The sequence below is a fragment of the Erithacus rubecula genome (assembly GCF_903797595.1).
Source record: "Erithacus rubecula genome assembly, chromosome: 10".
Lineage (NCBI taxonomy): Eukaryota > Metazoa > Chordata > Aves > Passeriformes > Muscicapidae > Erithacus > Erithacus rubecula.
This window is the reverse complement of record NC_136662.1, coordinates 8,615,152-8,630,744: the sequence shown is the minus strand read 5'-3', so window position 1 is coordinate 8,630,744 and position 15,593 is coordinate 8,615,152. Positions and strand designations below refer to the sequence as shown.

General features: G+C 37.1%; 1 protein-coding gene across 2 annotated transcripts in view; it reads right to left on the bottom strand.

Annotated features, from left to right (window-relative positions):
- The window catches only part of COL11A1 (collagen type XI alpha 1 chain), a 128,171-nt gene that overhangs the window by 10,359 nt on the left and 102,219 nt on the right, over window positions 1-15,593 (bottom strand). For both annotated transcript variants that reach the window (XM_079314065.1, XM_079314064.1), the window contains 11 exons: window positions 15,367-15,420; window positions 14,403-14,456; window positions 14,255-14,308; window positions 7,902-7,955; window positions 7,333-7,440; window positions 7,092-7,145; window positions 6,747-6,800; window positions 6,184-6,237; window positions 1,178-1,231; window positions 699-806; window positions 565-618 (listed from right to left, as the gene is read on the bottom strand). In XM_079314065.1, coding sequence (XP_079170191.1) covers window positions 565-618; window positions 699-806; window positions 1,178-1,231; window positions 6,184-6,237; window positions 6,747-6,800; window positions 7,092-7,145; window positions 7,333-7,440; window positions 7,902-7,955; window positions 14,255-14,308; window positions 14,403-14,456; window positions 15,367-15,420 — 702 coding nt within the window. The remainder of the gene's footprint in view (window positions 1-564; window positions 619-698; window positions 807-1,177; window positions 1,232-6,183; window positions 6,238-6,746; window positions 6,801-7,091; window positions 7,146-7,332; window positions 7,441-7,901; window positions 7,956-14,254; window positions 14,309-14,402; window positions 14,457-15,366; window positions 15,421-15,593) is intronic.

Below are 15,593 nucleotides of genomic sequence, written 5' to 3'. Positions count from 1 at the left end.
GCAGTGGACAACTTCTGCTATGGATAGGAGTGATAAGAGACCTTTTCCACCTGGCACATATTCAAAAATGCCATGGCATTTCATGTAAGAAATATTATTCAGTGCTTATGCTTTCCATCTCCACTTCAGGATATCACTAGATGCAAAAGCCTAGGCAAATACATATTTCATGAATGAAATGTGAAATTTTTAAGCTTTTGGAATGCAGAATCAGACTTTTCACCTGCCATGTCTTGTGCACTACTGCAAATCATACTCTCCTGATAGCAATCTCCTGTGGAGAATAGGAGGGGAAGGAGGGAAACCTAACTTCAGAAACTTTTACGTATCAATTTTACTTTCTTAAAATCCAAAATAAAGTTGCAGTAATGCATTGAAAAGTTCTTGTTGAGCTGACAGGAAGTCTGTGCATTTGTAAGCATGTAGTTCATTATTATACTGAGCTACAGATTTTAACAGAATATTTAAACTCTGAAATGTTAGATGAGAAATCTTCTGGTGATGTTTCTGGAGGTTTCTATGACTGACATTGGATGACTTCAATGACTGAAAAAGGATGCTCACCAGAGGTCCAGGAGGGCCATCCTGACCTGGTGCTCCAGGCATACCTTGTTCTCCCTAGAAAAAACAAAAAGCTGGCTTTACCAGAGATATACAGGAAATGCAACATTTAAAATATGATGTGCTCTGTTACTTACCACAGGGCCAGGAATGCCCCGGAGACCCTCTGGGCCAGTTTTTCCTGCAGGTCCCTGTGGACCAACTGGCCCTGTTTTTCCAGGAGCTCCTTCTGCACCAGGTTCACCCTGGAAAGAACAGACCAGGTCAGAGGGGGAGGGCTGGCTGAGTTTGGCACTGGATGTACAAGAGGCAAAGTGCTTTTCAAAAGCCAGAGTTCTGCACAGGATGATTTTCTAAGTGAAATGTCTCTGGCTTCACAGGGAGATGGGGTGCCAGCAGAGCAGACTCCCCTTGCATGGTACAGGTGAGCTGTGTTGGGCCTGCACTGCAGGGTCCACTCCATTACATATTGCTACTAATTCTGGGTCTGAATTTGGATTTTAAAGATTACCTATTATTACTTTGAAAAACTCCACAATCAGTGCATCATAATCAATTTACTTTTAAATTATAAATAGTTTATATATCTATGCTTAAAAAAAACCCAGTGTATTACCTTTGCACCTTTTTCACCTTGTCTGCCTTCAGCACCTGTTGCTCCAGGAGGTCCCTGTAAAATATGGACACTGAGCTCATAATCTCAGGTTTTTTCAAATATAACCAGTGAAAAAAATTCTGAAAGTGCAATCTCCACTATACTAATAAGGAGCAAATGCTTGCAAAATAAGATTAAATTTCTTTTTTGGCATTTTATTCACAGGATAAAAAATACCAAACAGCTCTTATTCCCCTATTAAACTTTCTGCATTTTTAGAATATCTAAAAGATAATGGGGTTCAAACCAAAGAATTAGCTTGGGGAAAAAAATAACCCAAAACCAGAACGGGATATAAAGGACAAAAAGCAATTCTAATTTATATATACAATAACAATTAATTTTAAACTTGCTTTGCATTGACTTCTATCAATTCACTGTAGTTTATCCACTGATTCCTAACAGGCCTCTCTTTCTACAGTGCACAGCGTGGCAAATACTTCTTTATTCTCTAAGTCAGGGATGGGTTCAGTAAGGGGTCTGATTACATTTGGACAGCCAAAAATTGACATATTGTCCACTAAATATGAAAGTGAAGAATAAAAAGACATTTTTCTCCTCCAAAACATCAAGGGCTGATTTTTAGGTCAGGTAATTAATATTCATAGCTTCAGTTATGAACAGGAGCACTGTCTAGAATTTAATGTACTCTTCAGAAAATGGTTCTCTTATATGCTTAGTTTAGAAAAGATGCACTCAAGATAATGCACCAACTGTTCTCCTACAAGGTTAATTTTTAGCCTGGGAAATGTCTTTATTACAAGTAGCTATTCCTTGCCAACCAGTGAGCAGCTTAAAGGAAAATGAAAGAAAAGTGACCATGCTCAAATGCTGTGATTTTGTGAATCTCTGTAAGACTCATCTGTTTATTAATGCAACAAGCAGATTGTTATGTAGGAAATAAAAAAAAGTTCTGAAGACTAGCAACTAGAAAAATTCAATTATTTCAATTTACTTACAATTCAGGCTCCCAAAAGGTAAAGCACCAGAACACAGTTTTAATTTTACAGATAAGAACTTCCAGTCAAGCATCTGCCTGTTTGCTTTGTGAGCTCATTGTTTGATCTAAAGCCATTTTTTATACTAGAGCTGAATTTAGCCCAAACATTTTATAGCCTGATATATTTCATTATCCACTGCTACTGGCACACACCTTGAGTTACTCCACTAGTTTTAATTCCTGAAAATTTATATTCATTTTATAGCTATTTACATAGAAGTATATTAGGATCATTCATTTGCTTCTGAAATTAAGCTTTCTCCAGAGTGACACTGAACATCTGCAGCGCTGCATGAACCTTTTGGACAACAGAGATAGTTCAGACTTTATATCAAAGATAATGCCAAATTAATTGAATTACCCACAGAGGACTTCAACCATTTGTTGTGGGTATCAACAGCCTTTTTCTTTGGTATTTTTAAGAGCTGTTAGGGGTAAATGACTTAGTTTTATTTCTTAAAAATACAGAGAAGCTTAAAAGCCCTGAGCCAATTGCTGACTCTTTAAAACAGGAAGAAATATTTTGAATCCCTGCTATTCCAATAATAATTCATAAGGTCTGATGCATGTACCCCTTTGTGCAGGTTGTAATTTGTTGGGTGGATCACAGTTTGCAGTGATAACAAGAAAGATCAACAGGTACATAAATAAATTCAGAAACATTTTAGAAACATGACTTGTTTTCTTACATGAATTAATTTGCATGCCCTTTGCCTTTACTGCTTGAAAATACCTTGCCCTGAAGTTCCCATATGGAATATAACCCACCCTAAGAAACTGAAAAGGGTTGAACGTGATAGTGTGTACTTGAGAAATATAGTCTCTGCATGATCTAGAAATGCAACTGCAGCATGAATTAATTAGCAGGGCTAAAGCCATGTGGTGGCTGAAATACAGACAATGAGTGATGAGTGCCAAGCAGGGGTGCTCATGGTGGGGCAGTGCCAAGGCTGCCCCAGGCTCAGAGCTGCTGCAGGAGCTGCTCCTCTGCTGCAGGCACAAACTGCTCATTGTTATTTACTCATCTTCCTGCACTGCCCTTCCTGGGCTGGGAAATGTAACTGGCAGAAAGCATCTCAGCAGCAGCATTTTACATTATTGCTCAATTCTCCCCCTCATCACCCCAGCTACCATGCTGATTTTTATGAACATTGCACTGAAATTTTGGACATACTGCCCCACACATTTTATGAATCGAGAAGACAAAAGAAATCATGCGGGAACAAACTCGTTCTCAATTTTTGCTATGTGAACCTATTGAATATTTTTATCTGTTCTCCCATATTTCAATAAAATAATTTAAATTGTTGTTTATAACTGTCTGTCATTTGGCTTAAAATATGATTTCCAACACAGAAAACAATTACCACATTTCATCAGCCTGTTGAGATAGGAACCTGGCATATTGTTAGGTATTCTCTGCATTTGCAATCAAGAGAGAAAATCAACTTCATTTTTGAGTGGTGAGTACACCCTGCTGATGCAGCAGCATGCTGTAACCAAAATGGAAAAAAAAAATCTCCTTCATAGAAACACTGTTTTTTCCCCAAGTTATTCAAATTGTATTTAAAGGCAACAAGCCAAATAAACTTCTGCTTTGCAAAATTGCTGGCTTTGCTTCAGTATTGACATCTCTTCTTTTAATGGAAGAAGATGGTATGGCCTCCAGTTGAGAACAAAAATGTATCTTAGTCTTGAGCTTTAAATTCTAATACATTTTGGTTGGTATATGGAGGTTTATGTGTGTGTGATGTGGACATCTGATTGTCACTGCTGGGGAAAGCAGCCCAACAGCAGATCCCAGAGCTCAAGTGCCTGGCACACTGAAGGCTGGGAGCAGCACAGGCAAGAAGTGCTGTCTGTGCTGATCTGTATGGACTGCAGATTGATCTGAAGGACAAATAGTCTCTGATGGTGTCTTGTCCTCATGAGATTTTTAACATTTTTCAGATGGAAATCGATGAATTCAAACTAGCAATGTTACCCACTACTGTGTGACAAACCAAAAAGAAGTAATCCCAAAAGAAAAGCAAGGGATAAGTTTCAGAAAAATAATAATAACAACATAACTGTAGAGGGGTTCGGTCTCTATCTCTGCTTCTAAATTAGCAGCCAGAATTACTACAATTACTTGAAGCTAAACTACATTGATGTATAAAGCCTTCTGAGCATGCATTTTTCTGATCTGATGCATGCACAGATTATTTAAGAAGTCATAATATGTAAAATAATAATTACTATTTAATGATTTAAAAAAATTAAAAGACTTTATCAATTACTATGTTACAAATGTCACCCTTTGTAGATTATGGTTTTGGCTTATAAATTTCTTAGATACAGTGGAAAAATGATTTATGTCCATGTCTTTCACTAGAATTTGCTTCCCAGGGAGGGCTGAGGAAACTTTTTAACTCTGTAACTAAACAGAGAGTGCTCAAAACTCTGACACCTGGTAATAAACATGACTTCAGAAAACTGGGCAGTAAAACTGAGGTCAGGTCAGTTACAAAATAGAATAGAAGAGGGAATGAAAATGAATTCAAAATAAATAAGGAGCCTACTGTTGAGGATTTCAAGAGCCTTTAATTAAAAATATGAATTCTGAGCTCTGCCACCTTGTTATTTTGGAGACAGAAATACAGAAAATGGGGTGGAATATTGTTTCTAGTAGTATAGCCAGAGCTGTACCTCCTAGACAGCAATATTACTGCTGAAACTGTGACCTCCATCCAAGTTAAAAGACTTTTGTTTGGCTTTTTCTTGAAATTGATTCTACCACATAAGTGATGAAGACTAATGAAAAGCATTTTTTCCAGCTAAGTATGAATCTTTCAATCTTTCTCTGTTTTTTTCTGGTGTAACACCAATATAATAAAGATTCCCTACAAATTTGAAACATTCTCAAATAATGTAGAATCTGATTCTATAAAATGTTTTCTTCAAAATTCAGGAAGGGACTACATTGCAATATTTAGCCATGCATTTTCCCTAAAATGGAAATGTGTCAAACCACAGGTAGCATCAAATTTGTGCTTTGAAATTGGGGTTTTTGTCCTGTTACAATCAGATAGAATATAGCCCATCTGTGAGGAGTGAGCTATTGCCTTTCTGTATAATAAAGCAGGAAGTTTTAATTTGATGTCAAGCAAACATACTAATTGCTAATATTCAATTGAGCCATATTTCAGTTTTAGTGATAAGGTTGCTAATGCTACCATAATCATTTAGAATATTATAAATACTTTGGATGTTGGTGGAGCAAATAGATTACTGTGTAAAATAAATAAAACTAATTAGGCATGTCAGTTCACTCAAGCCCATTAAATCAAGCAATTTAACATATTTTGTTAAATAATTCTCAGCTCACATTTAATAATGCCAATTTTTCTGTTTTTTAAAGTCTAAAAACTGCATCTAATTGCTCTCTGAAGCAGACCTAAGGGTTGATGCATCTACTACAGTTCTATGACTGCAACATTATTTACTGGGTTTGATTAGCTGTAGTTGTAAAGCCTGTGAACCTTCAAAGGCTTTAGAAATAATAGAATAGCTTCATGAGTTACAGAAATATCTGCCTGTTAATTTTGTATGCAGAGGAGATGACATAGTTTTGCACAGTAGCTGCATTGGAATTATGAAAAGATGATGTCTGCTATTACTGTCATACCAACTCACTCCTGTTAGCAGACTGATTCATGAGACACTGAAGTCTTGAGTGAAAAGAAAAAGCATCTCTATGGGTAAGCAATACATTCTTCCCTATGTATTTTTGTTCTTATATTCTGTGTTAGTCATGTTAAAGGGCTTTCTCTGCTGTTTCTGTTTTTTCATTTCTCCCATTACATTACTTAAAAGAAACTATACACATCATATATGAGTGTCCCAGCATGGAACAAGTAGGTGAAATTCTCTAGGACATGGTTTCTCAGAAGGAGAAGAATACAAGAGAACATGAGATATTCCTTACCCTTTTCCCAGGAGGACCAGGTGGGCCAGCTTCACCTGAAGGACCTGGTGGACCCTGCAACAGAAAATTAAAAACTTAGCAGTAATGAAGGATGAAGTTCTCATCTTTATTAAAAACCATGGACATCTGCCATTTTAGCCCCTTTCAGTGGACAGAATCTACAGACACAGAACTTTGATGCTTAATATGGATATTGCTCAGATACTGCTTAAGATCTTGGCTTAATTTCATTAGTTCAGCTAATGAAGATTATTTGTCAGCAGCATTTCTTTCTTATGCTCAGATCTGCTCTATTTTTAGTGCTCCTCAGCAGCTCCAGCACAACTCCTTTAACACTCACTACTTCTAAAGGAAATTGAGCTCTTGCTTAATTGTGTTACTCTAATATGGGCAGTTCTACCTCTGCAAGGAAATAAATAGTTGTTTTTCAGTGTAATAGAAAAAGCATCCACTCTGAAAATATTTTTTAGTGTGTCTGCATAGAAACCACTGATTTGGCAAAAGATACTTTCTTACTATCAGAGACATCATGCAGGTAAAATAAAATGAGAGAAAAATCTCACCGGTTGGCCAGGATCACCATCTTCACCCTTCTCTCCACCACCACCATCTTGACCCTACAGAATTAAAGGAAAATATACAAAATTAAAAATTCAGCTAATTTAAGTCACTAACTCTCATATATGAATATAAAAGCATTATTTTTCTACAAAGCATTTTCCAAGGACATTATTTTTCAAAATTTTAAAAATATTTCTAAACATTTTTAAGCCTCGAGAAATGCGTGAGCAGAAAAACGATGGATTTCACAGGCAAGAGCTCATCCCCAGACAAGAAACAGACAGGGTCAACTAGAATTAAGTGCAAACTAAGATTAGGACCTAAAACTATTTTTAAGATATACTTACAGCTGGACCAGGTTCCCCAGGAGGACCAGGATCTCCAGGAAAACCAACTGGGCCCTAGATACATCAGGAAAAAAATAAGGAATGTGTTATCCATTGCTAAGCAGATAGCACTCATCACAAATCTTTTATGAAGCATATAATGAACATAGTGCAGTTGTAGGAAATGCTATGGTTCTATATTCACACAGCTTCAGCAATGCTTCACAGTGTTTTTTAGGTTAGAATTATGAAGCTCACTTACTGGGTTACCCTTAGGCCCATCATCACCTGGGGGTCCTTTAGCACCTGGTGGTCCAGCTGCTCCAGGTGGACCAGCTTCACCTTTTTCTCCCCTTTCGCCTTTTGGACCCTGTGGAAAACACATAAACACAAAAATGTTATCTGGAAATGGAATGGCCAAAAAAAGGATCACAATGGCAAACTCATTTTTAGACAAGGGCCATGTTACTCCTCAATAAATACTGGCATGTGAGTGGCAAATTAGGATGTCTCAGGTCAGGTGCCAAATTCTGTACCTAGTTTGCAACAGTAAACTGTTTCTAGAATGAAAAACACACAAGCCAAAGTTAATACTTATGGAGGGGAAAAACAGATATTCTTTTGGGAAGTCTCCATCTTCCATTAGTACAAGATATGGATATGATTATATGGAAACAAATTTAAAGGTGTAAGTTCTTCACTGAAAATTCTAAGAAAACATACAAAAGTACACAAATGATCTTGAGGAAAGGCATACTTACCAAAGCAAGCACTGCCAAATACCTCAGTTCACCACAATAAATGTTTATGATAAGACAACAAAATACTCACAGCTGTTCCAGATTCTCCAGGAGGTCCAGGGTTACCAGCTTCTCCAGGCTCACCCTATAGATGCATAAAAATAAACTTATGAGTCATTAGAGTGAATATTTCTTAACTTCTGGTATTGCATATTCTTTCCATGTTATTTATGTAAACAGTTTATAAGAACTGTTTTTTATTTGGTCTACCTAGAGGGGGTTGAGTTATGTATATGGTTTTGCAGAACTGGAGTCTGAAATTTGAGAGATAATACATCAAACTAATATTTTCTTGAGCCAGGGAGACTAAATTTTCTTTTGGGCTTTGGAAGATGTTCCCCTTTATTATCCCATATACTGCAAATTTCCTGTTTGTGATTATTGCTATAGCTACTGTTAGAAGAAGAAAAAGTTATATTAAAAAAACCTAAGGATGAAATAATAGCATCAGTTATAAAAACTTCCTCCACAGGCTACAGAGGGTGTGCTGTGTATTTACCAGTGATGGAATTTATTTTGTGAAGCAGATGGCTTTCAGTATGATACCATATGAAAAGAAAATCTGTGCAGGTCAAAGATTGTGCACTATTAAGTGAACATTTAAGATAATTCAGTCTCTTTCTGAGCTAATACACAGTGTTATCTCAAGGGCTGGCTTTTCAATTCTTCATTTTAAAGATTAGTTATGACCAATTATTTTCTAGCTCAGTGGTCTGATTCATAAACTTTTATAGAAAACTCTTCTGCTAGTAGAATATTTAGTTATTAGCATCACAGAGACACAAATCATGGAAGGATAACAGAATATGCTTCGTGATTGTTATGGACTGCTTAGATAAGAAATACATACTCTTATCCCAAAGGATTTTTCAATCCAACTGCTAATGGGGGAAATTTTCCCCCCAAATATATTCTTTTTCCAAACCAAAGGAATGCTATCAATAATTACATCTATGAACAAGAGTAGTTCAGTGCTGAAAATGCATGTTACCCAATCATTTACTGGATTCATAGAATTGGAATGAATTTGTGTATCTTTCCTAACCTGTGTGACCTGCATGCCCCTCTTCATTGTACATTTCAGTTAATTCATGCATGTCTGTCATTTCCACATGGTCAGTATAAAATTGTAAAATCATAAAATACAATTTTAAACTGAAACTTATGGTGTAGATACTGAACTATTTCTCAGAGAAGGTCATGGCAGCATGATAACCTCACTGGGACCAGAATTTGGCTCAGTGCAAATATTTCATTAGATTAAAGGAAAATATTTCAGTACCCCTCAACTGAATTCCAGACTGGGATAATTAACAGACAACCAACATTTTAGGAGCAGTATTAAAATGCCCTTTAAAAAGGCCTCTATTAAAGGGTGAATGTGCCTTTAGAAATTCTGGTATGTTTTATCAGATATACTTAAATTTGTAGCAACCACAAAAATTAATGATCCCTTTTAGTGTTTAATATTAAGTCACTTCTGTGATGTAGCATTCATTTTAAAACAAAACCAAACCTGTAATGGATGCTTCAGGTCAATAAGCATTAAGTATGTTTTCTAGGAAAATTCATAATAATTTGCTTATTCTCTGCATAGCATTTACTGAGTCTGCAGCATCATTAGCACTGGGGTTTTGTACATGCCTGTTATCAATCAAAGAGATTTTTGCAGCAACAGAACATTAAGTCTGGTATCAGCAAAAATATGTTATTCCAGTTAGTAACCATACTATATCCACAGAGTCCACTATATAGATCTTTTCCAAAGGTGAGCCCATGGCAGGACAAAATCAAACAGTAACTTAGGAGCACTGATTGTACTCTTTGTGCTCAGTCTTTGCTGACAGGCACTTGTGCAGTGTAATCCCCTTGGCAGCTTCTCACAGAGACAGTTCTTTTCTGCCTTTGTGCCTAATATACTGTAATTTATGATGATCCACATTTAATTTGTAATACAATTCTCACTCTTCCTGTTGATAAACACATCTTCATTCTATCATGCTACACTGGGCTCCCTCTGACCCTCACTTGGGAGCACAGGGGAGCACTGGGGGTGCCTACTCCAGCACACACTGTCATGGCTCTGTGCACAGCAGCTCCCCAGCAAGCAGCAGCGTGGAAAACAGAGAAATTGGAAGGGCTAGAAAATGTCAAGATGTTCCCTTAAAGGGCATTTGTGAAAGATGAGACCAGTTAAATTTTAATCTCACATTAATATTTCTATATCATTTGTCTACTAAAAATGTGCCTCTTCCATGTATGCAGTCCTTGTTTTATCTGACAGTGATTTCTATATTTCAAGTATTAGGTACTATGAAATTCTATATTTGGTTTAGATAACTGTTAAGGGAGTTAAACAGTGTTTTGATAGAGAAGATCGTAACTGTTATATATTTACAGAGTGCATATTTATAGCTACTGAAACCTGTGTAATCTAAAGCTCTTGTTGGCCCTTGTCTTTCTCTTCATTTTTAGTGACAATGGCATTAATTCAGAATCTGATGCACCTTCTCCATGGGAAATATTTCATGTTCTGTTGGGAAACAGATTTTATGATCTAATAATAGATTTATTCCATCTCTGGAGATTTTCCTCTCTTTTGTTAGCAGCTCAGATCTTTTAAAAGTTACTGTGGTCTTTCTTAGGCAAAGCCTTCCTCTGACAGAATTTCAAAAAGAAGACAGACACCTTGAACAGGAAAGGGTCATGTCATTTTGCAGACTTGCCTAATTCTGAACCTCCTTGGATTAAGCAAGCAGAATGGTTTCTACCAAGTTAGGCAAAGGACTTTGAAAGTTAACATTTAAAAAACATTATTTAAAAGTTTAAAGGTTTAAAAAATGTTTTTTTCCTTATGATCAATTCTAGAGAACTGTCCATACAAAGCACAGATAGTGGATAGAAGGCTGCCACCTTTTGGTTAAATTCTGGGACATGGTGTTTCATTTTCTAACAATTAGAGGCAACTTTGTAACTGACTGGTTAGTGAAGTTAGTTTTGCTCCTTTTTGCCATTCTCACAAAACAAACAAAAAAAAAAAAATAAAAGAGATGTTATAACTCTAGAAGAGAATCCCTTTGGAAAGGTATCCATATGTGTTATATATAATGGCTCTGTGGAGAAATAAATTTAATTGAGAGAAATTCTAAGGCTGTGTTTTCTTGGGGGGCTCTTGTTTACAAGCATGTTGGAGAGATGGAGAACGATGAGAAAAACATCGCAGTCAGTAGGTAATGTAAAGTTATTAAAAGTAATTTGTTAGGATGGATATTCAGGTAGCCTAAACTGTTGCAGACACACCTTGATTAGGTACCTTAGCAGTGTCTACACATACGTGTGTGAAAATGATAGGCACACATAAAATTTCTGTGAACACTTATCAAACATGTTTCTAAACTAAGAGCCAGGATACTCAATTGATTCTGTCATCTCACTTCCACCTGCAGTATAAATCAATGATTTAGCATGAGAACTATTGATCTCACTTGTTTACTGTGTTGGACTCCTTATTAGTGTACTACTTTGGAAAGTTTTTTAGAACAATATAATAGGAAGAAATTTAAACCCAGATGAGTGTAGTGGTTTTCTAGCACCAGACTTTTTCATATAAACCAGGTCTGAACTCTGAGAGGCTACAGAATGAATGCTTAGGTTCTGCAGATGCTGGGGTTGCATTGCTCTCCAACTCTGGTGGTTTATAACAGGCTGTGGAAGGGAGAAGGGGTACAAGAACAGCACAGTGCTCAGTGCAGTTATCACAAATTAATCTAAATTGGAAAGGCAAATTTATTTAATTTGGTTTTGTGGAAGTAATGTAAATTACTTGATCTATTTCCCTTCTGTTGTAAATTCTTATGTAGATACTAAGACACAGGTTAGAGAAGTCATGAGCAATTTAGAATATCTGCACGTTAGACCTTTGATATCAGATTAGAGATAAGCATCTGTAGGTACATTTTGGTTTTCCATTTTTCTTAATTAAGAGCAGAAGAAAGCGACTGCTGTCGGTGTGGCAGCTGCATTTAATGGCTCTGCTGAGTGTCAGGCTGCCAGGCCCTGGTGGAGGTTACTGCATTAATAATGCAGGGCTACAGGAACATTTGCAGCACTGATGCCTTTGAACATTCAGGCCCTTGTGTGCAGAGCAGGGCAAACAACAAGCTAGTTAAAAATGCATGGCACTAAGTGTGACAAAAATTGTTTATCTCTGCCAGAAGATAAGGGGGCTTTGAAACTCCTGTATTAATGCAAAAACATCTCCTAGTCAAACCATTAAAATATGCAAGCGAGCAAACCTACTTCTCAACAGTGGTAGGGATGGTGCCAAAATGTTTTTCCACATTCTACACTAACTGCATTGAATTATCTGTAGTATGGTGTGTCTTTCCTGAAAGGGGTGCAGAGGCCAAAGCATGCTGACATAATAAGAAAAACATTGGGGGGAAAAATGTGTGGGAAGAAAAGGAAAGGAAAAAATGCATGTTTTGTTTAAAAGCATGACCTGTCCTCCCCTTGCAGCTCCCCCTGACAAAACAACTCCTGATGATATCTCAGCTTGAAATCTCATTAAATGGCACTGAAATTAAGAAGGAAGATATCCTAACAAGGAAAACACCGTGGCATGCACTAAAACCTGAGGAGGAGAAGGGAGGAAAGTAATTACAATTATTATAAACTTCCAAAAAAATACACTTGGAAGCTTCCCTTTGTGAATAGAGAGAATATGGAATATAAGCTAGAGGAAATAAAAAATGACAACCAAATGATAAGCAGTCTGAACTTTATGTTCTTGAATTAAATTTCATGGCCTAATCATCACAAACAGTGATTCTAAATCTCACAGATGAGTTGTAGGGAGAAACAAAGGAGGAAGGAGTTCAGTATAAGGCTATGTGTTTTGAAAATGACTGGAATATAATTTGATCATGCAATACTGAAAATTAAAGAAGTGACTGAAATCAATGACAAAATTCCTACCAAGTTCAATGGGCCACAATATTATACAAGGTGGGGTTTTTTAAAACCCTGAATATAATTGGGTGCTACCCCAAATGTTCTCATAATTCACATTTTTCTCAGTGGTAGTCACAGGAAAATCTTTTCTTCCCACAATGCCTATTATTTTCTGTATTCCACTGACATACAGACTCTAATTTCCTAGTAACTTTTTATTACTCTTAACTCTTAGATTGTGTCACATTTTTGGTACTCTTCCCAGAGGGAAAAAAACAAATCTTGCAGCCCTTCATGAGGCTAAGATCCTTTTAAAAGTAGATGGGATGAAAATGTCATGAACTTGGGACATTAGAAGCCTGTTAATAATGCAGTCAAGCAGAAGAGGATCATTTTTTGTGTATCTTGTGTAATTTTGGGGAAAAAAGATTGAAAACAGCAGAATGCTGCTGCTCCCAGGAGGTGAGCTGGTGCTTAGAGCCACATCCTAAGAAAGAAGCACTGCAGTGAAGCACTGCCAGCTTGGCACAGTGACATCTGTTTGGGATCAGTACCCTCTGGTGTCAAAGGACAATAAGGGAGACAAAGCAGGATATTTCTCCATCAAACCAAATATTATATTATTTTATCATAAGCACTGGCAAGTGATTTAGTTGTTGGGCATGTAGGAAAAAAAACAAAACATGAAGAACATGAAACATGAAGATTCTTTTAAAAGACCATTTTAGTTAGAAAAAGGGAAATCTTGCTTCATGTTCTGAAAAGTTAACAATATGGAAAGCTTTCTGAAAAACTACCAGTAGTGACATTCCTAGAGATGGCTTTTCTAGGATTCACTATCATCAGTGTTTCTTTGAATATATGTGATTATCTGTGGCAAATCATTAAATACTCAAGAGCAACCTACATAGTTTCTCAATAAGCAATTTATATTGTGGCCTAAATATAAATATATTTCTATTTTGTTTTCTCTATCTTATGCTCCACTCAGAATCTTCTTTCCCATTCCAAAATTCAGGAAAAAATTAATGTTAAATCTGTAACATCACAGCAAAATACTTTTAGGCTTATATAGGTGACGTGGTCAAGGTCATGCAGCATGATAAAATAAATATAAACAAGCATTTTAAGACTCTATTTTGAACTTTTTGCTTGCTCAGAACTATGTAATAATTTACTCTGTTGCTTCAAATAAATCACATCATCTGCATAACTCATCTTTCCTTTAAGAACAAGGAAGAACAATCTGGCATGTTCCTTGGGTAAAATATGAAAATAACAAATCCCAAATAAACTCATTCCACATCCTGGCAGAAAATTTTCTGAATAAAGAACTGAAAATAGCAATGAAAATAATTTTAATGAATGAATGTCATATAGCATTCCTATTCCAATGTTTTCTCTTTCTAGGGGGTTTCCATCCACACTCACCTTTTCACCAACACCTCCAACAGAGCCAATTGAGCCTGGGGGGCCTTGAGGACCCTATAGTGATAAAAGATATTTGTTATTCCAAATATGGTTATCCAACATAGAGTGCTTATTTCTCAATTAGCAAGACAAAAAACTAGATTCTTACATCAGCTCCATTAGGACCCTGGGGACCTCTTGGACCTGGTGGGCCAGGTGGACCCTGTATCAAAGAGACAAGGTGATACCAGAATCATAGAACAACCATGAAGAATTTCTGACCAATGAAAAACAATATACTCAATCTGTAGAGAGCTTTTAATCTTCACCATGCATCAGGTGCACAGCAGGGCCAGATTGGTGCCTGCTGGGTGAGTTCACAAGGTGACAGGAGGCCCAGGCTGTGTCACACACTCAGTACCTGAGCTGGACATGACCCAGTGCTTAAAACCCCCTGAGGACTGGCTCTTTCCCTACAGGCTCCCTGCATGCCCATCCCACTGACAGAGACCTGGAGCAGCTCAAGTGTCTGTGACAGCCCTGCCCTGGGCCAGAACTACACCATGGTGCCTGCAGATGGGCAGGAGTGAAGCATCCAGACTTGGCACAGGGAGCTGGAGGCAAATGTCTAGAGTAGAGAGTTTACATGGCAGTCAGGAACAGGCCACAGGGCATTCTGTCAGCAGGAGAAACAGCTGGAAAGAGCATCACCCAAGGAAATTAAACAGAGCCAGTGTTTACCATCTTCTGGCCTGCAAGTACCTGACACTGTATGTTAATAACAATGGCCTGAACTTCAGGAAGGCAGTTCCAGGCTCAGGTGCAGTGGCATCTATTTTCCCTTTCCTGAACCTGATTGTCACTGTCCTGTCTCAGGCACACAGAGCATCTGCTTTGCTATCTATTTTTCAGTATTTTTTCATGTTACATAAATCTTGTATACATAAATGATATTAATGATGAGGGGATAGATGAGGGAAAGCAAAGTAAATCCCAGAGAGAGTTTATGTTACACAAAATGTTTCATACTAAATTCAGGAGTATCTTATCAAATAGTGAGCTATAGAAAAATGACAATAATATATGGAGAACATTTATGTCCTTCAGAGTGACCAGTGGGGAAGAAGTCTTACCATTGGGCCCACATCACCATTTTCACCTTTTTCACCTGGTGGGCCAGGCAGACCCTAAAATTAAACACAGAGAAGAAAACTATAAGTATAAATTATTAGTTCTAAATCAATATGAAAGAATGTAAGTCAGATCTACACATCAAACTTGTGGACTTGGAGGGGGCAGGATGGTGAAAAAAGAAGAAAAAGACCTATTTGCATTAAAATGGAAAGAAAGGGAAAGGAGT